Raw genomic sequence first — 24489 nt, 5'->3', positions numbered from 1 at the left:
TCCCTCTGTCCCTTTCCCAACTTATGTACACAAGCTCTCGCTCTCTCTAAAATAAACAAATCTTTAAAAAAAAAATAAAAAGTATAAATATACTACGGTGCAGTCATATAATGGAATACTATACAGTCTTATAAAAAGAATGAAGCTCTTTGTGTAGAGATATGTAATGATCCCCAAGGTACAAGTGAATTAAGCAATGAACAGAAGAGTGTGTTAATTAAAATACTAACAATGATGACAGGAAGTACTAACCAACATATGAAGTATTCTGGCCAAAATACCAACTTGAATTAATTGAGCTCTAGATCTGGTTACCATTCTACAGGAAAAAGAGGAACAAAGGAACACTGTGGAGATGCGATCACCAAAATCTAGAGTATGGGAAACTGCACAGGACAAAGACCCAGTTTCTTCACAAAAACAAAGGAAACAAAAAAACAAAAAAGGAACAACTTCTTATAGGTCAAATGAGACTCAGAAGATGTAATAGCCTATTGTAAAATGCCACATGATGGCAATATTCTAATAGTGACCTATAGACTTATAGATTTAAGCAATCCCTAACAAAATCCCAACTGCCTTTTTTATTGAAATGGACAAGTTGATCCCCAAATTCATGTGGAAATGCAAGAGACCTCAAATAACAAAAAACGATCTTGAAAGAGAACAAAGTTGGAGGACTCACACTTCCCAATTTCAGAACTTCCTAGAGGCTATAGTGATCAAGACTGTGTGGTAATGGCATAAAGAAGGACACATAGATCAATTGAAGAAAGGAGTCCAGAAATAAACCCACACATGTTAGTTAACTGATTTTCAGCAAAAATGCCATGACAATTCAGTCTGGTAAAAACAGCCTTTTCGGGCGCCTGGGTGGCTCAGTGGGTTAAGCCGCTGCCTTCGGCTCAGGTCATGATCTCAGGGTTCTGGGATCGAGTCCAGCATCGGGCTCTCTGCTCAGCAGGGAGCCTGCTTCCTCCTCTCTCTCTCTCTCTGCCTGTCTCTCTGCCTACTTGTGATGTCTCTCTGTCAAATAAAAAACAACAACAACAAAAAAAAACCCAGCCTTTTCAACAAATGGTGCAGACCAACTGGATATACATACAGAATGAAAATGCATCCCTACTTCAAACCATAAACAAAAAAATAATGCAAAATGAATCAAAGACCAAAATGTAAGAGCTAAAACCGTAAAACTTTTATAAGAAAACACAGGTGTAAGTTTATAAGAAAACACAGGTGTAACTTTTCAAGACCATGGATTAGGCAATAGTTTCTTAGACAGGACACCTAAAGCATAAGCAAACTAAATGAAAAATAGCTAATTTATATGTCCTCAAAATCTAAAAATTATATGTTTCAAAGGACTCAATCAAGAAAATGAAAACACAAATAAATAAAATCTTTAAAAAAAAAAAGAAACTGGAACCTTTATATATTGCTGATAGAATGTAAAAATGGTACAGCTGCTTAAGAAAACAGTTTGGCAATTCCTCAAAAAGTCAACCATATAAACACGGAGTTACCATATGACCTAGAAATGCCATTTCTTGGTATACGCCCAAGAGAACTGAAAATAGTTGCTCACACAAAAATTTGTACATAAACGTTATAGCAGCATCATTTAGAATAGCCAAAAAGTGTAAACAACCTAAATGCCCATGAACTGATGACTAGACAAACAAAATGCAGCATACCATACAACGGAAGATTATTCAGCTGTAAAAAGCACGGATACATGTTACAACATGGATGACCTTTGTACAGTGAAAGGAAGCTAAATTCCAAACACCATACACTACATCATTTCATTTACATGAAATGTCCAGAAAGGACAAATCCAGAGAAAAGTAGAAGAGTGGCTGACAGTGGCTGGGGAGAGGGAAGAATGGGGAGTAACTGTTAAAGGCATGGGGCTTCTTTTTGGGGTGATGAAAATGTTTTGGAATTAAATAGTGATGATGAATACACATTCTTGTGAACATACTAAAAACCACTGCATCCTTTAAAAGAATGAATTTTATGGTGTACCTCAATATTTTAAATTTTTTAATTTTAAAAGAATATATTTATAATTGCTTGTATATACATAAAATAGCTCTGGATATATACATAAGAAATACTGTTTCCCTCTCAGAAAGAACTGCATGGAAAAGGATACAGAATGTTGAAGGGGGACTAAGCCACCCAGGTGCCCCTCAATGTCCTTTTTAAAAGCAAATTCTAGAGGTGCCTGGCTGGCTCAGTTAAGCCTCTGACTCTTGATTTCAGTTCAGGGAATGATCTCAGGGTTTGAGATCAAGCCCCAAGCTGGGCACCACACCCAGACTGTCTCTCTGCTCCCTGCTTAAGATTGTCTCTCTCCCTCTCCCTCTGCCTCTCCTATTCTCTCTCACTCTTTAAAAAAAAAAAAAAAAAAAAAAAAAAAAAAGTAAATTCTAAGAGCAAAAAGTTATCAGCAACAGCTCACCATTACTGATGTCAGAAGATTTTTTTTTTTTGCATTTTAAAAAGTTTTTACTTAAATTCCAGTTACAGGGCACCTGGGTGGCTCAGTGGGTTAAAGCCTCTGCCTTCAGCTCAGGTCAGGATCCCAGGGGCCTGGGATCGAGCCCCACATCAGACTCTCTGCTGAGCAGAGAGTCTGCCTCCTCCTCTCTCTGCCTGCCTCTCTACCTACTTGTGATCTTTGTCAAATAAATAAATAAATAAATAAAATCTTTAAAAATAAATAAATTGCAGTTACTTGGCCAATACATTATTTTTAAATATCCATTATTTTTTCAGAGAGAAATAAATGTAAGCCCCATTTTAGAGATGACCCACTGAATTTAGCATACCATCTCAATCCCACAGAGGGTCACAGAACTAAAAACACTCCTGAACTTCTCATCCCTGATCCAGCCTTCAGGAACACTCACCTTCACTTACAACTCTGTGCCACTTAATACAGTGCCAGATTTGATTGCATACAAGTAACCACCCATGAAAGTGTACTTCTGTGAGACTGTATTAGGCTATTAGCCTCAATCCAATCCAAGATGAGCAAAAGCCAGGCATTCTACCTCTCATTGGTAGCCAACCAGGTGAAATCAAGAAACCTGACATTTGGAGGAGACTGAGAGAAACCCTTTGTAAGCAGGAATGATATGACCAGGGCTTTGTCTGTGGAAGCACTTCTGGGGGATCACTATTGTCATTTATCAATTCCACTGGTTTCTAACATATTAATCAGCAAGACAGCTAACATACCCGTGGGTGTAAATCCTGCTTGGTAGAAAAAAGCTTGCTTAGATCCTTCACAGATACAATGCAGCCCAGCCCTGTACTATGGTTCACGTGTATTATGAATAAATAGTGAAATGGAAGCTGCCACCTACCTTGACTCTTGTCATCTGGGTCAGGGTCCGATTTCAGTCTTTTCACACTGTTGCCACTCTCTGAGCTGTAACAAAAAATATGGTAATTTGAGCTATGTCCAATCTTGGGGATTAAAACTTCAGGAATCAGGAGCTCCAATAACCATTTATATGGGTCTCAGGTAGCCTCAAAGGGGTGGTCTGAAATGAAAAGTCTTCATTTCAGGTTCTTAATCTCCTTCCAGTTACATTATTGTTATAAAAACAACTTAAACCCCTGGCCAATTCAAGGAGTGGAGCATTGTATCTTCAAGCATCACCTAAACTTCAGATTCTTTGTTGTCCTTATCATTCATCTTGGTTAGAACCACAGATGGACTGTGGGAGTATGTGGACACACTCACAAAAGACAAAAATTTAGTTAAGTTCCTAAAGATTAACGGAAATCTCTCCTTTAGTGACATGCTAGAGAATCTGAAAGTCACTCAAAAGATCTTCACTGAATGTTGAAAGAATGTACTTCTCCTGCTGTGTAGCATAGAAAAGGCATAATCATACTTCCAGCTCCACCATTACGGCTAATATTGAGGGCAGTCAAAAAAAGAAAAAAAAGAATGCACTTCAACTAGGAAGAAATGATCTCAGAAAGAAGGCTGTAATCACAGAAGGAAGGGTTAGTGAACAAAGAAACCGGCAAATACAATCTAATTTGTGTGTTAAACATGACCATATTAAGTCCTGGGCAGCAGTAGTAGCATGTGAGAAAGACGTGATTATAGCTCCAAGTTCTAAGGTCCACGTATAATTTTGTAGGAAAGTAAGATAGCTATTTAACTTTAGGTTTTGCGAAGTATTCCTGGTAAGCTGCAAGTTTAGGCACCAAAAACAGAACACAAAACCTTGAAAGAAAACGAACAAAACGTTTTAAAATTTGTAATTTTTTATAAAAAACAGTAAGAGGAAAAAATATTTTTAAGGTAAAATGACAACATTAAGATAGCAGAAACTATAAAAGAAAATGCTAAAAAATCCAAGCCTACCTGTTAAAAAAGATCAACAGCTATTTGTAAGACACACCAAAAAATTTAACAAAAATAAAACAAAAACTTGAGACCCAGAAAGACTGAAAACAAAAGAAGAGGAACAGAGTTACCAAAGCAAATACTAACCCAAAGAAGGCTGAGCTACCTATTATAATTTTAGGGAAAAAGAATTTAAGAGCAAAAACATTATAAGACATAAAGTAGGTCAGTTTATAATCAAACGTATTTTAATTCACTATGAAGAAATAACAATTCTGAACATGTATGCTCCTAATTAAAGAGCTTAAAATATATATTCAACAGAATTCTGAAGAAAAATCAAGAAAACATCACTATAATGAGAGATTTCAAAATACTCAAGTACTGAGAAAGCAAGCAGACAAAGATGTAAAAACACAGAAGATTTAAACAATACAATTAACAAGCTTCTTTGGTTTTACCTACATGAAAACTAGAACAATTGCAAAACACAGATTCTTCTCAAGCTCACTTAGAACATTTACAAAAATTAACCTCAGGAATGGGTCACAAAGGGAGTTTAAAGCAATTTAAAAATCAGTACATATAAATCACAATGCAGGGACGCCTGAGTGGCTCAGTTGGTTAAGCAGCTGCCTTCGGCTCGGGTCATGATCCCAGTGTCCTGGGATCGAGTCCCACATCAGGCTCCTTGCTCGGCGGGGAGCCTGCTTCTCCCTCTGCCTCTGCCTGCCATTCTGTCTGCCTGTGCTCGCTCTCTCCCCTTTCTCTCTCTGATAAATAAAATCTTTAAAAAAAAAAAAAATCACAATGCAAGTAAGGCAGAAATCAGCAACAAAAGACAAGTATTACGTATCACAGACTCTAAAACACCACTGCTATAAGGTGTTAAAATGTGGGGGTAGGGAGGAGGAGTGCCTGGGTGGCTCAGTGGGTTAAGCCTCTCTCTGGCTCATGATCTCAGGGTCCTGGGATCAAACACAGCATCAGGCTCTCTGCTCAGCAGGGAGCCCACTTCTCCTCTCTCTCTGCCTGCCTCTCTGCCTACTTGTGATCTCTCTCTGTCAAATAAACAAATAAATAAATATTTTAAAAAATGTGTGTGGGGGGAAGGTTCATCTTAGAACCTATGAAATATAGTTAGGTTACCCCAATATGTTTGGAAACTTTAAAAAACTGTTTCTAATTTAGGAGTCAAAGAAGAAACCATAATGGATATTTAAAAATACTTAGCTGGAAATACAAAATTGTGTACAATAAAAGCTGAGGAATAATTAGTTTTAGGTGCTTATAATTGAAAAGACAAGCTGAAAATTAATTAGCTAGGTACCTGACACTCATTTGTAACAGAAATTATAAGAGAATAAACTTGAGGGAAGTAAAGAATATCCCAAAGAAGTTAGGAGAAATTAAGAAACTAGCCAAAATATGAATAAAATAATCCATCAATATCTGGGATGAAAAAGGGAACAATTATAGATAAAGCTGCAATCAGAAAAAAAATACTAACTTTAGCGAATGCATGTAAAACAAGACAAAATGGACAAACTCCCAGAAAATATAACTAAATAAAACTGACTCAAAAAAACCATGAAGATGGTCCCAGGGTCCTGAGATCAAGCCCCGCATTGGGCTCTCTGCTCAGCAGGGAGCCTGCTTCCTCCTCTCTCTCTGCCTGCCTCTCTGCCTACTTGTGATCTCTGTCTGTCAAATAAATTAATAAATAATCTCTAAAAAACAAAACAAAACAAAAAACAAACATGAAGAAACCTAAATAGCCCTATAATCCCAAATCTTAAAAAGCAGGGACCAAATTGATTATATAGAGGAGTTCTACCAAATTTTCACAAAACAGAACATTACCATTTTACACAAACTCCTCCAGAGAACAGAAAAAGACAGAACACTCCCTAAATCCTTCTATGAAGCTACTTTTAATCTTCATATGAAAATCAGAAAAAGTAGAGGGGGGAGGGAAGAGACCAAGTATCACTTATGAACACAGACGAAACAACCTATACAAAATATTAGCAAACCAAACCCAGTGGAGTTAAAAATAATTATAATACAGCACAACATAGATTATAGTTAATAAGACTGTAATAATGTTTGGTAACTACACTTATAGAGAACCCTGAGTAATGCACAGAATTGCTGAATCATTACGTTATACATCTGAAACTAATAATGCTGTATGTTAATCATAATTCATTTTAAAAAATTATTTTATTTTATTTTTTTAAAGATTGTATTTATTTGACAGATCACAAGTAGGCAGAGAGACAGGCAGGGAGAGAGAGAGGAGGAAGCAGGCTCCCCACCGAGAAGAGAGCCCAATGCAGGGCCCAATCCCAGGACCCCGGGATCACCACCCGAGCCGAAAGCAGAGGCGCCCGGCCCCCTGCCAAAAATTTCAAAATAACACATCACAGCCAAGCTAGTTTTTTGGTTTTTTTTGTTGTTTTTTTAAGATTTTATTTATTTATTTGACAGAGATCACAAGTAGGCAGAGAGGCAGGCCAGAGAGAGTAAAAGGGAAGCAGGCTCCCTGCTGAGCAGAGCTCCCAATGTGGGCCTCAATCCCAGGACCCTGAGATCATGACCTGAGCCGAAGGCAGAGCCTTAACACACTGAGCCACCTAGGCACCACAGCCAAGCTAGTTTTATCACAGGAATACAAGATAGAAAAATCCTTAAATTTTTCACCATAACAGAGTAAAAAAAAAAAAAAAGCCACAAATTCAAAAGCAGAAAAAAATTGACAAAATGTAACAATTTGTGGCTACAAAAAACCTTATCAAACTAAGAACATAATTTCCTTAAACTACTAAAAGATATCTGATCAGCATCTGAAGTTCATTTTTCAACCTATGATATGACAATGTGTAATAAAGCCTTCATGAGCTAAATAAATAAATAAATAAAAATAAAAGAGATCTGAAAAAACAAAAACAATAACAACTATTCTTAATGGTAAGAAGTTATAAATGTTCTGTCTAAAACAAGAATGTGCACAGTAATTGTTTCTAACATTTTACTGGCGATAATTGCTTGGTGGACTAAGATACGGAAAAAAAAAAGAAAAGAAAAGAAAAGAAATCAGGGGTTCCTGGGTGGCTCAATCAGTTAAGCATCTGCCTTTGGCTCAGGTCATGATCCAGGGTCCTGGGCCCACATTAGGTTCCCGGCTCAGTGGGGAGTCTGCTGCTCCCTCTCCTACTTCCTCTGTGCTCTATCAAATAAATAAATAAATAAATTCTTTAAAAGAAAAAAAGGAAGTTAAAAGGTATAAGAGAATAAAGCTGTCATTATTCACAGATAGTGACTCTCTACATAGAAATTTCAAAGCAATCCACTGATAAAAGTTAGTAAGAGTTATTAGAGTGTTACTGCTCAGGTTAGTAAGAGCTGTGTAGCTAGATGTAAATATTCCAAAATCAACTGCACTTTTATAAACCAGCAGAAAAATAAAACCTAAAACATCTAGGAATAAATCTAACAAAAGATATATACAACCTTTTGGAAAAAAATCTGTTAAGACTTGTATCAAGTGACATTAAAGAAACAAATAAATGTAGATATATGCCATGTGTAGAAAGACATCCATAAAGATCTGTTCTCTCCATAAATTCATCAACCCATTTAGTAAGATCCCAATAAACATAAGAGACCTTAATCTAAAATTTAATCTAAATCTAAAATTTTAACATATCAAAATCTAAAATGTATATGGAAGAACAAAGTGGTCAACAGTAGACAATACACCTCCAAGAAAAATGTAAGAGGACTTGTCCTACCAGATACCAAGATTTTTTTGTAATAAAAACTACAATAATTACAGAGTGGTACTGGTCCAACAGACCCAAGGGACAGAAAACAAGGAACACCCATACAAACCCAAGGATTTAAGATAGAGGTGACACTGAAGGTCACTGGGGAAAGGTAGAAATATTTAGTAAATGTTGCTAGAGAATTAGCTTCTGGGGCCCTGGGTGGCTCAGGTGGTTAAACATCTGACTCCTGATCTTAGCTCAGGTCTTGATCTCAGGGTCGTGAGTTTAAGACCCACGTTGGGCTCCATGCTGGCAGTGGAGCCTACTTAAAAAACAAAACAAAAACAAAAAACTGACCACCTTAAAATCAAATATATTGACAACCTTAAAATTAACTAATGAAAGTAAAAAGAAAAGATATAAATGGTGAGAAAAATACAAATAATCCAGTAGAAAAATGGCAAAATATATGAACAGACTTTCCACATAATAGGACATATGAATGGTAAATCAACATACAAAATATGTCAGCTACATTTGTTACCAGGAAATGCAAATTAGGACCACAAGGAGACAGTACTTTACAAAATCACTATATATTGCTGTATCTGTGCTATCCAGTAGGGCAGCAATTAGCCACATACTAATTCCAATGGGTATTTAACACCTGAAATGTGACTAGCGTGGCAAAGGACCTGATTTTAAACTAGAACTAATTAAATTAGTTCTAATTAATTTGAATTTAGATAGCCACAGGTGGCCAAGGACTATCATACTGGACAGCAGAGCTCTGGAGAAACATTTCCACATATATAACAAAGCATGCCCTGGACCTTTCAACACCATCTGTCATGGTTCAAACATACATCCACAAGAGAAAAGACACATTTTGGTATCTCATATAAAGCACAATCATACAACAAGGAAAATGAATGAATTACAGCTATATATATGTGAACAAACACACAAAATTGTTTCAATCACAGAAACAACTGGAGTGAAAACCAAATTCATAGATCATATACAGAATGAAATCATTTTTATAAAGTTCAAAACCAAGCAAGCCATTATACTGTTTAGGGATATCTATATAGGTAGCTGAAACCAAACCAAACACCACCCCCCCACACACACACCCCAAAACTACTAAAAGTAAAGACATGCAGAACGACCAAGCAGATCTGGAAACATGGGGTGAGGAAGGCAGGATAGGAAAAGGGAGCACAGAGGTTGGCTCAATCAGCTGATCATGTCCCAGGCACACACCGCCATCAGACTTTCTTTTACAAGCACCAGAATCATACATGCGATTTGAAAGATTAGACTCCAAGAGCTCACTTCAAACTTAATGAACCAGAGTTAGTGAGAGGCCTAGAATTCACATTAACAAACTCCTGGGTGATTCTAATAAACCCAAGCCTGGGTAGATGAGGAAATGCTGCCCCAGGAGACTCATTTAGCATCTTGCCACACAAAACAACAATAAATGATGATCTAATAAAAGGTGAGCTAAGGACTAAGTAAGGGAGGCAGTCCTAATAGCAAGGTCTGCTAACAGCAAGACACTGCTGAGAAGTATCTAAGTGCCCACTTTGGAGAAGTCCAGTAAAACGACCCAGGACCAAATGCCGAAATACACTGGACCAGGCATGAAAGCTTCTGTCAACTTAAAAGGAAGAGTGGCACCTGGGTGGCTCCGTCAGTTATGCATCTGCCTTGATTTCGGCTCGGGTCATGGTCTCAGGGTTGAGAGATGGAGCCCTGCATTGGGCTCCCCGCAGGGTGTGGAGCCTGCTTAACGTTCTCTCCCTCCCTGCCTCTCCCTCTGCCTGCCCCTCCCATGAAAAACTTGAAAGGAATAAATCATGGCTCAGGTAACTGGCCCTTTTCAGATTATTGCTACTCCTCCCCTGCACTGCTAAACCATGACAACATTTTTATACAGAAGTAATGTTCCTAGGAACATCTGCAGCAGACGGATGGGGCGCCAAACCACAACAGTGCATCAACACACTTCCCTGAAAACATGTGGCTAGCTGCCATATTGATTTTCCTAATAGACTGCACTAACAAGTAACATTATTTCATCCATGGTATTGTAGGTCAAATTGAAACAACCAGATTTCATTACTTTGGAGCCATTTCAAGATTTAGCAGGGAGGAGCAAAACTAAAACAGAACTTACAAAACCTCTTAGGCCATGCCACTACCCCACATCAATCAGCAAGGAGCCCAGTCAGGTCTGTGCCACAGTCACAGCTTCCATGGTCTCACAGGCCACAGTGCCTTTGTAGCTGCTATTCCCACTGCCCAGGATGTTCTCCTCCTTGTCTGCCTGTCAAAGCCCTAGTCATCTACCTGGTCAACATCCCCCTCAAACGCCCTCCCCAACCTGAGCTCACAGGCCCTCCCCAGGGAGCTGTGGGTTTCCTCCTCCCTGCTCCCATGACACCCTACCCAAATCCCTTCACACAACTCGCTATCTCATTTGCCTAGAAACAGATGCTCAAACATTGAAGTCCACCTCTCCTATTACTTTGTGACCTTGGACAAAGGTTTTTAACAGTTAAACCTATACTATGTAGACTTGTGGAAAGAGTTAAGATCATTAACACAATGGAAAGCACTTAACACAATGCCTGCCACATGACAGGTGCCCAATGAAGAGTAGCTATTGCCCTGCTGAATGAACAATCAGAGAGACAAGGTTCCAAGAATACAGAACACACCAAATCTGGTGGGGGAGAGAGCGGTAGGGCTACCAAAGAAAAGTCACCAAGACTGCCGCTTAGGTAACCGTTTGTTCCGGCTACCATTGTAAGTGGCATTTCAGAGTACACAGTCAGAGGGAGACTGAAGTGGTGTGAGTGCTGGCTGACCTCTTATGTTTCACAGCTCCTGCCAACAGCTTGGCCTGGGAGAACTTGTTCTTGGTTTCTATGGGTTTCACAGCCACTTTCTTCTCCACCTCCTTCTTGTTTTCTGGAGAAATTCCAACTTTGTTGAGATTACTGTGTTAGAGGTTAAGGGTCAAACTAAACAAAAAGAGCTATAGCAGGACAATGGTAAGTCAAGGAGAGACACATAATCCACTAGCTCTTCCTGTCTGCCATGTAATGTTTACTCTGTTTGTATCAAAACAATACTCTTTCCTCTTTATTCTGCCCATCATATCCAGCTGATTTGAAGAGAAATGAAGGTAATCATGGAGAAAGAAGGCAAATCAAGCCAAATCTATTACAGAAAAGCAACCTTTTCCCCATTGATTCTCAGTGAAAATCTGAATTACAGTCAGAAAACCTCCCCCCAAACAGGGCCACAGTTTGCTGGGGTAAACAAAGATCTTAAGAAATACAAAAGCCACAGAAAAAAATGTGGCTTCCCTGAAAATTTTTAAGTATTTGCTTTTTTTGCTCAAGGGTAAAATAAAATCTTGCAGAATGTCCTATGACCATCAGTGGCGCTCAATCTTGGATACCACAAAGACAGATTGCTCTGATGGTACAAGATAACATCAGAAGCACCTTAAGGCTCATTAAAAAAGAGTCCCTCCCCTGTCCCAAATCTATTGAATGAGAACCTCCAGAGGCCCAGGAAATGATTTTAAACCTCTCTTCAAGGTGATCTTTTTATTTTTTTAAATTTAATTTATTTATTTGACAGACAGAGATCACAAGTAGGCAGAGAGGCAGGCAGAGAGAGAGAGAGAGACGGAAGCAGGCTCCCCACTGAGTGGAGAGCCCGATGCAGGGCTTGATCCCAGGACCCCGAGATCATGACCTGAGCTGAAAGCAAAGGCTTAACCCGCTGAGCCACCCAGGCACCCCTCTCTTCAAGGTGATCTTAATGAGAAACCCCAGTGCATATACAACACATGAACCAAAAAGTTTTTATAAGTTCAACGAGGGGAACCTGGGGGGCTTGGTCGGTTAAGGATCTGCCTTTGGCTCAGGTCATGATCCTGGGGTCCTGGGATCAAGCCCTACATCAAGTTGCCTCATCTTCTGACTACTCTTCCGTGAGCCTGCTTCTCCCTCTTCCCCTCCCCCTGTTCATGCTTTCTCTGGAGTTCACTTGCACCTTGAGAGTCTCTCTCCCTCTCCCTCTGCCCCTCCTGAATACGGTCACATGTGCACTCTCTCTCCTTCTCTAAAATAAAGAACACATCTTTAAAAAAAAATAAAGTATAACCAGCTCACTTGTAACTTCACTGCTTACAGGCATGCGACCGATCTCTGTGTGTCAAGGTCTGTCACTTTCTTCTGTTCTCTCCACCAGCCCTTCCCCTCCTTCCATTTCATATTCTCACAATCCATTAGGCAAGAATTTTAAGTGTTAGATGTGGTGCAATTCTTTAAGAGGTAGCAGTGCCTTACTGGAACAATAGTGACATCTAGTGACCAAGAAATCTAAGAAGGAGGTATTATCAGTCCGAGCAGGTGGGCAGAGAGGTATATGGTCTTTGAACACTAAGAAAACTAGGTACCAGAAATCAGGAAATTCTCATTCTGATCACTCTTCAGGCACTAACTCTGCTCTTACAAGCACCAGTTACCTTAAATATTTGCAGTATTCATGGGGATTATGCAAAATGCTCAGTACTATTCTGTGTTTTTGAAACCAGGTTTCAAAGTCAACATGAAAGCTGGTAATATGTTAGCATTACACGTTTGGTTTTCTAGAATAAAAATGAAAGAATCACATTTCGTCCTTCTAATACCAATTGACAAAAAACACCAGCATGCAGATTTTTACCTGCAACTCCATCGGTAAGGGATAAACTCTTACAGAATTCTTAATATTGAAAAGTAAAACAAAAATGGAAAAAAATAACAACAAAACACATGCATTTTTATAATAGTAGGACACAAGCAGAAACCAGCACTTCACTTTTTATTCTTTTAAAGTGGGGGAAAAAAAAGCCTCTAACTTTTCTTTTTGGGGGACATGGGGGGGTAAAATTATTACTTTTGGTCCATAGCCAAAGCATAAGCCATTTTTAAGCTTAAAGTTCTTCTCCCCCTAAAATGCTTTAAAAACACAAACACCCCTCAAAAATATCAAAGAATTCATTAGATGAGGCACTTTTTAAAATTACATAGTTCTTAACATATATAATAATTGCTAAATGCTGGTTTAACCTAAAGCAAACAAGAGTTCTGTTGTTTTTACGGCACAAACCACAGCTTCTCTGCCTTTACAAGTATCACATCATAAAATGTGTCATATTATAACAATCGAACCAGCTCCTGATTTAGAGCTTCAAAAAACAAACGGCTAACCCTTCAGTTCCATCTCCTCCAACTCGACATGTCTCTGGCTACCTGCAAGCTAGGAGGCCTGCTTTATGTATCAGTGGGTTAGAATGCTGTTCAGTTCTAGACAGTCAGAACTTACCAAGTTTCCAAGAAAATCCAACACCTCTGGGGCCTCCCCAATGTTGTGCTGTAATGTCAGCAGGGCAGGAAAGCTTCTCCCACCTTACTGTTGCCCTACTTACTCCTCCCTTTGAGCTGAAAACTAAGGGGCCCTGCACCTTCACACCAAACCAACACTGCTCCCCAGAACGCTGCTTTGGGAGATGCAGCTTATTTGCTAGGCTGCTGAATTAAGCACATAAAAGAAGACATTATTCTAGTGATTGGTATAATTAACGTATTTCCTGAGGAGGAAAAAGTCTGGTGCCTGACACAATTCAATCCATCTTTCTGCCCCCTCTACAAACATCGATGCACACTATTATTCTGGAGTCACCAGGGAGGATAGGAGGGGAGGGGAGCTCCAGAAGAGTCAGCCTCAATCCAGCAGCTGGGATTGAGGTGTGACTTCCCGATCTTCAGTGCCATGCCGAATTCCACTAGGAACTCTGGGACTGGAAGACATGTCTTTTGCTACCAGTTCACAGCAGGTTTTGGGGCACCCATGCTGCCCCCTTATCTCAGCCACTGTCAGTCACCTTGATTTAAACCAAATCCCTGAGAATCAGCCCACACCTTCTCCTACATAGCTCTTTTTTTTTTTAAGATTTTATTTATTTATTTGACAGACCGAGATCACAAGGAGGCAAAGAGGCAGAGAGAGAGAGAGAGGAGGAAGCAGGCTCCCTGCTAAGCAGAGACCCTGGGATCACAACTTGAGCTGAATGCAGAGGCTTGACCCACTGAGCCACCCAGGAGCCCCTCCTACATAACTCTTTAATGGGACATACTACATGCTCCCTGAAAAAAAAACAAAAAAACAAAAAAACAAAAAAAACCAACTAGCACATACAAGCAGCTGTATCATTCATTTTAGAGGTAAAGCCTATTCAATCACACTAGTGAGGTTATTCAACATACAAGCTTGAAATAGTCAAATAATCCTTCTCATAGGAAAAAAGCTGTGGTGGCTTCACTAACCTCTCCTAAGAGTCATTCATTAATTTGTTCACATATACAATAAGAACCTACATGCCAGGCATTAAGGAAATCAGTGATGACCAGATCACTATTTTTATGCATCTTACATTTTAGTGGTAAAGAGGCAAACAAACCAGTAAGCAAATTGAGATTTTCAGATAGTGAAAATTACTATTAAAAGGTGACATCAGGGGTGCCTGGGTGGCTCAATGGGTTAAGCCTCTGCCTTCGGCTCAGGTCATAATCTCAGGGTCGGGGGATTGGGCCCCGCATCGGGCTCTCTGCTCAGTGGGGAGGGTGCCTGCTTCCCCCTCTCCCTCTACCTGCCTCTCTACTTGTGATCTCTCTCTCTCTGTGTCAAATAAATAAATAAAATCTGGAAGGAAGGAGATGTGAGTTGACACTCAAGTGCTACAAAATGCCAGCCTTATAAAATCTGAAGGCAGAGCATTCCAGACCAAAAAACAAATACAAAGGCCCTGAAATGAAATCACAAAGCTCAGTGTGACAGAGACATAAAGAAGACCAAAAGGCTAGAGTCTAGTGACTATGAAAGAGTGAGTACAAAACACAACAGGAAGGAGGTCTGGCCTAAACTGTGCAAGGCCTGGTTAAGTCTAACTTAAGTCTAAATATCACAGGAAGCCACTAGTGTCTCAAACAGGAAAGTGACATAATTCCACATATGTTTTCAAATGTTCCTTTTGACTGCTGTCTGCAGAATGGATTGTTGCAGGCGAGAGCAGAAGCAGAGACTAATCTGGTGGTCACAGTGGTCCCAAGCAGCATGGAGGGAGCTGAACTGCACAGATCTGGAGTACATTTTGGAAGTAGTTTTTGGCCCAGGCACGTGGGGGCATAGGAGTGCTGTTACTGAGATCGGAAAGAGCAGAAAAAGAAGAGATGCGGGGGCAAGGGCAGTGTGATGAGTCAGGGGGTGTGGCACACAGAATTGAGAATTCAGACTCGGCCAAGTTCTAGATGGGATGCCTATTTAATGCAAGCGGAGGAGAAAAAGGCAATACTGAGCCAAACTGAAGTCATCTTTGTTGTTTTCTCTACCCTTCTGTGGGGACAGACCAGGCTACACTTCTAGGGAAGGTCCTAATATGGACACAGGAGAGTTGCTAAACATTTCCTTTTAAAACTCAGAAGCCAATTTTTCCCCTGGATGAGTTTTCTGCATTGCCCATCTGTTTCAGAGTCTAATCCCTCAAGGCAAAAATACCCGGGTACTGACTATTAGGATTTAGGCCTTTAGTTAATCCTAAAGGATCTAGACTTTTGAATACAACAGACTCTCACATGCAACATAACCCCATAAATCACTTCCGGTAATTCAATCAGAGGGACACCAGTGTTGAAAGGGAATGCAGGGGTCACTGGACAGAAAAACCTTATTTTCACTCAATTTGTGAAGAAACTCAAATCCAGGGGCACCTGAGTGGCTCAGTGGGTTAAAGCCTCTGCCTTCAGCTCAGGTCATGATCCCAGGGTCCTGGGATAGAGCCCTGCATCAGGCTCTCTGCTCGGCGGGGAGCCTGCTTCCTCCTCTCTCTCTCTGCCTGCCTCTCTGCCTACTTGTGATCTCTGTCAAATAAATAAATAATTTAAAAAATTTTAAAAAAGAAGAAACTCAAATCCATAGACGTTGATGAGAAGAAGGGACACCGTACAGATTTCTCAAAGCACAAAGGATATTCTGTATTCCTTTAGTTCTTTCAGTTCTTCTTCTCTCCGTTGCTTTTCCAGGAGCTCCTGCTGCCGGGAAACCTCATCAAGGAAGTTAGTCTCATCTTCATCTAAGCCTCTTACCATGTTTTCTGAGGAAATAACCAAATAAGGAACACTTAGCAAGCTAAGGGGAAAACAGTCAAATAAAAAAAAAAAAAAGGAGAAAGAAAAATCTTTTTTTTTTTTTTAAATAAACAGCTGATCTTTTAGAGGATTAGAAGAAAGAATGTGTAAACACCTCGGCTTCTGGAGAGGTAACATGGCATAAAATCAAGGCATTTCTCCCATTACTAGACATTAGCACAGAATTAAAATGGGTATCTTGAGCTCTAAACAAAAATGCTCAATGTGGTCTAGAAGGCAGACGGTTGTCGCTTTTCCACCAAATGAACGTCTAGAGACTAGACAATCAAGCCAGTTCCATGGCTAGTTGGAAAAAGTGTCACATGAGGCAAAAGGCATCGAAGAGGCCCTGCAGAGTGTCGGACTGTTTTCAGAAGCTTACTGAATTTGAACTGCTCCTCATACTCCTGCTGCTTCCTGTCTTTCTGTTCCTGCAGCCTTTCATAGAGAGACCGAGGGTCATAAACCTCCTCTGGACATTCTGAAAGGAAGGGAGGGGGGAGAAGGGAGGGGGAAGAAAAAGCACATACTTTAGAATTTTTCACATTATTTTGGAATCACAAAGGATTTTAAAGATCAAGTCTCTGCACGATCTGAGGGCAAGGATAACACAAAAATAGTACAAAGCCCATGGCTTCCCTTGGGAGCTCGGAGAGGGGCCAGCAGTTCTAAGACAACTACCAATGTCAATAGGGCTCACCGCCTGAGACACATTAACTGGATGGGGGGGGCAGGCCCACCCTACAAACTAGCCACATTCTTAGTCACTCAGATCCTATATCCACTTGTATAGACAGAAGGGACTAGCAGAATCTTCTGGAAGGCAGCAAGTGGAGTGGACAGTGAGCACCCTGGTTCTGCTTGTGGCCACAGAGGCCTTATGTAGGTTCCTGCATGCCTCTGAGCCTCAGACCCCCTTACTCCAAAGTTAGGACATAAGTACCTACTCTGCAGGGCTATTAGGAAGATTAGAGATCTTTATGTTGAATGCTGGACTATAAGCCCATATACCTTCTGGATCTTCAGGTTTTCGAACTTTCTCCCATTCTTCTTGCCTCCTTTTCCGCCGTTCATCTAGTTCTGCTTCCGACACAAACCTCTTTTTGATAACAAGATTACCATCATCCCCTCCATCCATAATGGAGCAATAGGTCTACAAAAAACAAATGAAACACTTTAAGTGAGAACTGCAATTAAAATTCTAAAGAGAGGGGCGCCTGGGTGGCTCAGTGGGTTAAAGCCTCTGTCTTCGGCTCAGGTCATGATCCCAGGATCCTGGGATCGAGCCCCACATCAGGCTCTCTGTTCAGCAGGGAGCCTGCTTCCCCCTCTTTCTCTTTGCCTGCCTCTCTGTCTACTTGTGAACTCTCTCTGTCAAATAAATAAGTAAGATCTTTAAAAAGAAAAAATTCTAAAGAGAAACAAGGAGCTTTAACTCTGTCTCACCTTGCAACAGACTACCTCAAAATTCCCTTCAACTTTGAAGAAATCTTCTAGTCGTTTAATTTCTAGATCATTGGTGAAGCACATGATTACATTTTTCTTAATGTATCAGGCAGTTTTATTAACCTTTATGTTATTTATGAAGTCAGCAAGAGGACCTGGAATGATTCTTATCATGTGCTGTTCCATAGTAAGTCCAACACTGCAAATACTTCTTGGTCCCTCTCTAGAAAAATTGGCCTCCCAGGCATCCTATCTTTTTCTTAGATCTCACTTCCTTTATTTCTGTGACTTCTGACATTGTTCCTTCTTGAAATTCCTGTTTCAGGAACATTCCACTATCTCCATTTGCATGTTATTGTTTCCAAATGGATTCAGAATGGAAAAAGGAGCCCTGGAGATGAAGTCTAGTCTGTATAGCAGGGAAGGGATATGCCTAAAGGCACACAAAACCCCAATCGGAGAAAGTGAAACTAGAGCCCAGACCTCCCAACTTCAGATTCAGTGTCCTCTGCACCAGCCTACACTGAGTCCTCCATCTCTTTCCTGACCTTCCTTTCTGTGAGCTACAAATCTATGCCATTAAATAGTCTATCTTCAGGGCACCTGGGTGGCTCAGTGGGTTAAGCCTCTGCCTTCAGCTTGGGTCATGGTCTCAGGGTCCTGGGATCGAGCCCCACATTGGGCTCTATGCTCAGCGGGGAGCCTGCTCCCCCCACCCCGTCCCTCTGCCTGCCTATCTACTTGTGATCTCTCTGTCAAATAAATAAAAAAACCTTTAAAAAAAAAAATCCAGTCTATCTCCAGTCCTTCTCTTTTCTCACTCCCACCATGACCTCAGCCACTTTATGCATATCTTGATGCACAAGATTCCCAAATCCCAAATCTAGATACTTCCACCTAAACCTCTCTTCAGAAAGAAGGGAGAAGGAAATAGTAATAGAGTGTGAATTACTCCTTTTGAGCCTTTCTGCTTTTCTTTGCTAATTTCTTTCCTTTTGAAGAAATGTGGAATTCACTCTCTACTCAGACATATTATTCATAGCATTACACCCTAACAAGGAAACAAGTACTCTGCACAGCTCAATGTCCATTCCAAGATGACCCCTAGTAACAAAAATAAGTCCCCACTGGGGCACTTTGGTGACTCAGTTGGTTAAGCTTCTGACTCTGATTTTGGCTCAGGTCATGATCTCAGGGTTGTGAGATCAAGCTCTGAGCTGGGCTCTGCACTTAGCACAGAGTCTGCTTAAGATTATCTCCCCTCCTCTCTCTCCCCTTCCCCTCACCAAAAAAAAAAAAAAAAAAAAAGTCTACTGACAGCACAAAAATAAAGTAGCTGCCATTTTACTGAGTCTCTTATCATACACTAAACACATTTTTATGCATAGTATCTCATTATGCTCCCACTGATCTGTGAGAAATATTATCTCTTTACAGGTGAAGAAATGGGAGCCCAGAGAAGTTAAGTCACTCTTCTAAGGTAATAAAAGGTGGTAAATGGTAGAGCTGAGAACAAAATCCAGGTATGACATAAAAAAGTCATACTCTTATCCACTTCACTAGTCCCCTCCCCAGAAACCTGGGAACCTGGCTGAAAAGAAGGACATGTCAATTTCAGCTTTCTTCATATACCAAATTTCAGGCTGAAAATGTTCATGTAGACTTTTTTTTTTTTTAAGATTTTATTTTTTTAACAGAGAGATTACAAGTAGGCAGAGAGGGGAGGAAGCAGGCTCCTTGCCGAGCAGAGAGCCCAATGTGGGGCTCGATCCCAGGACCCTGAGATCATGACCTGAGCCGAAGGCAGAGGCTTAACCCACTGAGCCACCCAGGTGCCCCTCATGTAGACATTTTAATAAAGGTGAAAATGGAAGCTGAGAAAACAAACCCAAACGTTCTGAACAAGACAACAGTTTTAGCCTAAATCCCACTGCAGCTAAAGTTTAGTTCAATGTAACAACCCTGAGAGAGAATTTTGAAATTTACTACAAACAAAACCAAATTCATTGGCAGAAGCTATTGTTTCCACCTAAAGTCCACAACCTGGATACTCTGATTTAGCCTCATTCAATGTCTCCAGCCAGAGGCCTGTTACAGAAACAATTATTCTGTCTCTGCTAACCATGCCAAAAAAATCCCTCAATTTCTGTAGAATAACCTCTTATGAAACAAGAGCCAATGCATTCTTAAGTGTCTTAAATTGGGACTCTCATGAATGGGAGAGACACACTGGACTCTCGATGTCCCCCTTTCTTATTGTCTGTTTGTTGGCTATAGCTCTCCCCCCTCACCCTAAATTGACTATCTGTTTCTTCCCCCCACCCTTGTTTCCTGGTAAGTAATTCAGAGAGGGTCAGGTCCTTATGTTCCACCTAATATGATTTTCCATCCAACATATGAATCTACCACACATCCCCAGATTTTCATCCAACTCATATTCTAAAACTTCGGAACAGGGACCAATGCACTGGCTCCCAGCCAGCTGACACCCTAAGTAGATCAGACCAGTAGAACATTTCATCCTTAAATCAAATTGAAATGTGTCTCCCTATAAATTCCACACATAGGTTCTATCCACTGGGACTACAGAAAAGGAGCCAAATCCTTTCCTCAACCCAAAAATGCTTTAACTGTTTGAAGACAACTCCCACGTTCCTCCTAATCTGCCACTTTTCTAAGCCAAACATCCCTAGTTCTCTTAATCTTATGAAATAGAGAAAAAGAATAGTGTCTCAAAGCAGTGAACTTATCAGAGTGTACAGGATTTAAACCTGGGAAATAAATATTAGGAAATGACAATGCCCTGGCATTCCTATTAAATCATCTCTTCATTTTCATTGTACATTTTAATAAATGAAAAAATACATGTATGTTAATACTGAAAAAAGTGTTTTAGCAGGCCAAAATGAAGAAAACCTAGAATCTCATGTGCTTCCATCTATATAAGAATGCAGACTGATTTATTCTTATAACTCAAAATTAAGAAAATAAAATCATTAATTTTTACGGCCTGCTGAATTTTCTGGAAAATGAAGAACCTACCTCCACTTAACTTTAACAAAGATCCCTGAAACTCAAGGGACAAAGCCTTCAAGATACACATGCAGAGGGTTTGAATTTGAAATATAAACTCTAGAGAAATAACCATCTTCCCAACACTTATCAATTTTGGGAAAAGATAAACATATAGGATTCCAAGAAATTATTATTCTCTTTCTCAGCAATCTTTTTCTCCTACATGTTAGAATTCAACTTCTACCCAAAGAATTGAGTCTGTGCTATTAACTATTAACCATCTTTCACACCACAGGGACAAAACCAGGAATCAGAGATGGTTACTGAAAATGTAAACATAGAAGCACACTGAAAAGAGGAAACTGAAAGACAGGGGCTCTAGAATTTGACAGAGAAACTACTGCTCTCAAAGGGAGGCCTTCCTGAAAACACAAAGTCAAAATAATGAACACTTAGGAAAGTCTGCTCTTTACAGCTAGTATTATAATCCTTATATTCCTTTGATCTCAAAATAAAACAAGCTAGAAGGCCAACCTAATTATAATGAATTTCTGTGAGTTTAAAAGGGGCAAGACTAGGGGCATCTGGGTGACTCAGTGGGTTAAGCCTCTGCCTTCAACTCAGGTCATGATCTCAGGGTCCTGGGATGGAGCCCTGCACTGGGCTCTTGGCTCAGCAGGGAGCCCACTTCCCATTCTCTCTCTGCCTATTTGTGATCTCTCTCTCTGTCAAATAAATAAATAAAATCTTTAAATAAAAAAATAGATTAAAAATAAAAGGGGCAACGTTAGAATTCACACTGGTCAATCCTCTCTTTCTAGAATTTACATGTCTTCCACAGGTCCTCATTCCCTGGTGCTTCAACCATCATTCCTCCTTGCCTTCACTGTCACCAGTGGCACTCCTGGCTATCTGATCATCTTTCTGTGTTAGGAGAGGTCAGAGACCGGGACAGAAATGTTCATGAACAAGGGGTCACACTCCTGAGTATTCTCGCTAATGTTCAGGATATTCCTTCTCCAGAAATATTCAGATTTTCTCAGAAGTCAAAAGGTCACTGTCAAATACACACAGCCAAGAAGCACACTTCACTCCACACACCTTTCCCTACGACCTAATCCAGTCCCCAGTGTGTAACGAGTACGTTCTGGGATGGTCTCCTTACACAAGGCAGCACAGGTAGTGATAAATACTACACTCTGAAATCCGGAGGCCTGGGTCCTGCCAATTACAAGCTGTATACCCTGTATGCCCTGGCAAGTCACTTAGGTCCTTGGAGTCTTGGTTCTCTCATCCACAGGTTGCACTCCCCAGTGGGGATTAAAACAGTCCGGCACAACAGAGAGCTTTGGGGAGGATAAACAAGGTAATTCACACAAAGCACTTAGCACAGTGTTTGACACATGCTTTCAAAAGGTTTTGAAAGGTTGGCCATTACTAGGAAATACTAAAGCTAAGCCCTGGACTGGTTATGGAGTGAGAGAAATACCAAGGAGTGGAGAGCAAATGCATCAGTGATATAAACACAGGGATTAGATACATAATACGTAAGCAAAGGGATCACACCAAACAGAGAAATTAGGAAAAATTTACATGTATATATAATTGGGTAATTCTGTATTTTCCCTTTAGCATGGTTCTCTATTTTACTGTTTTATTAATAGTTCAATTTAAATAAACTGGACATTGTGCTGAATGCTGAACTCTGTGTCCAGCACTGTGCCAGATCCTATGTGGTGCAGAGAGGAAATCAACTTCAAAAGAGTTAGTACTCTTGAACTAGTTACCACGAGATAACAGTACACATAATGAATTGCCAAAGTGAATGGTACAGGTATGGGGCAATGATGAAGGGTATAAATATGGATTAATCCCGTTTCCCAGGCTGAAAACCCAGACATGAACCTAGACTCCTCCTCCCTTCAATTCACTACATCTCCCCAGTCACCAAGTTCTGCTGTTTCCACCTCATAATGACCTCTTTTTAATCATCCTCTAAGAGAAGAATTCTTGCTAATCTCTTCTTTTCAGGGCCTCATCCAGCAAGGGCTACTACAACACCCTTCCATCAGCCTCCCTGTTTCTCCTTTCGCCCCTACTCAAGCAATCTGTTAACTTGCCACCCATTATGTTCTGTCATTTGTGACTGTTCCAGTGGCCCTTTGTATCCACAGTGCTTATTAGCACAGTGCCTGGCATATATTAGGCAGATAATAAATACTTATTGAATAAACCAACCATAAAGGGAATCTGAAGAATTTAAGCAGGGAAGAATGATCTCACGTGAGTATTCCGAGGTATCGTCCAATGTAAGTTATAGAAAATGGTAGACGTTACATAAGCATTTGCTCAAGCTTCTATGCCCCATAGGGAATTCTATTAAAACATGACAAAATTTTATAGCTGGAAAGACAGGACCAAAAATTAAATCGCTTTCCTGTATTATACAGTTGATGTCTTCTTCAAGAATAACTCACTACTTTCCTTTAATTTCTACTGACTAAAAAATGCTGTTACACTGACAAATATCTCCCACACAAAGCATTTTTGAGTTCAATTTTCATTGGTTGTTTATTCTGCAAGAGGGAGGTGATAACTACCTGTAGCTCATTTACCTCATTCTGGAAGGAGGCAAAAACTGGAAATGAAATTGTTTATTTCTAATTCCAAGTGCCTAGCTAAAATTTTCACAAGTCTCTTATTTTTCCCCTTCATTTGCTAGGACAATTAAAAACACAAAGCCCAGAGGTCTGGGATGAAGATTCATGTAGGAACAAAGAGGACTTACATTGGGAATATTCATTTTGTTCAGTGTGTTTAATTGTAAAAAGAATACATGTGCCTGGGTGGCTTAGTCAGTTAAGTGTCTGCATTTGGCTCAAGTCATGATCTCAGGGTCCTGGGATCGAGTCCCACATCGGGCTCCCTGCTCACTGAGGAAGCCTGTTTCTCCCTCTCCCTCTGCTGCTCCCCCTGCTTGTGCTGTCAAATAAGTATTTAAAAAAAAAAAAAAAAAAAGAATACATGTTGTCAACCTTCCTCTACTCATATAGCTTTTTTATTTCCAAGGTAATTCAAGTCTAATTACCAGACTAAACATTACATTATTTTTAAAAAGGATTATCTAACTTCTCCAAATAGAGAACTCATGGAAAACCAAAACCATACCAAAATCACTTTGTCCAAACTTAAAAGTTTCAAACCGACACAAATAAAGAACATAGTTTTCAAATTTGCTTGACATCCAAAAAAAAAACAAAAACAAAGTTCTTATATTTCAAGCCAAAGTAACTGTTAAACACTGCAGTCTTGTGTTTGTACTGGAGACTGTGGTATTTAATTTCCAGATTGGTGGGACAAACGGGCTCAGTGTCTTACACAGCATGCTATACAAGACAGAAAGCTTACATTGCTACCCCCAAAGTAACGGTTATTGCTGACTTGAAAAATTATTCCTTTTACCTAGTGCCATTATACAAGTTAATGAGATCTGGCTTCCTACAGAACTGAATTCTGTGATGATAGACTACTTAAGTGTTTACATCACTGGCCACTACCCCCTCCAAATTCTAACATTAGACAGACAGTAGTATAAAAATACACCAGAGGGGATCGGATT

General features: G+C 40.1%; 1 protein-coding gene across 3 annotated transcripts in view; it reads right to left on the bottom strand.

Moving 5' to 3' along the window:
- Positions 1 to 24489, bottom strand: part of PSME3IP1 (proteasome activator subunit 3 interacting protein 1) — a 35064-nt gene that overhangs the window by 5754 nt on the left and 4821 nt on the right. For all 3 annotated transcript variants that reach the window (XM_059153369.1, XM_059153367.1, XM_059153368.1), the window contains 5 exons: positions 17421 to 17562; positions 16792 to 16890; positions 16254 to 16375; positions 11034 to 11167; positions 3381 to 3445 (listed from right to left, as the gene is read on the bottom strand). In XM_059153369.1, coding sequence (XP_059009352.1) covers positions 3381 to 3445; positions 11034 to 11167; positions 16254 to 16375; positions 16792 to 16890; positions 17421 to 17547 — 547 coding nt within the window. In that variant the 5' untranslated portion in view covers positions 17548 to 17562. The remainder of the gene's footprint in view (positions 1 to 3380; positions 3446 to 11033; positions 11168 to 16253; positions 16376 to 16791; positions 16891 to 17420; positions 17563 to 24489) is intronic.

This window comes from Mustela lutreola, chromosome 16, assembly GCF_030435805.1.
Source record: "Mustela lutreola isolate mMusLut2 chromosome 16, mMusLut2.pri, whole genome shotgun sequence".
NCBI classification, from domain to species: domain Eukaryota; kingdom Metazoa; phylum Chordata; class Mammalia; order Carnivora; family Mustelidae; genus Mustela; species Mustela lutreola.
Note: the sequence above shows the minus strand (reverse complement) of the source record. Positions and strands in the feature narration are given on the sequence as shown.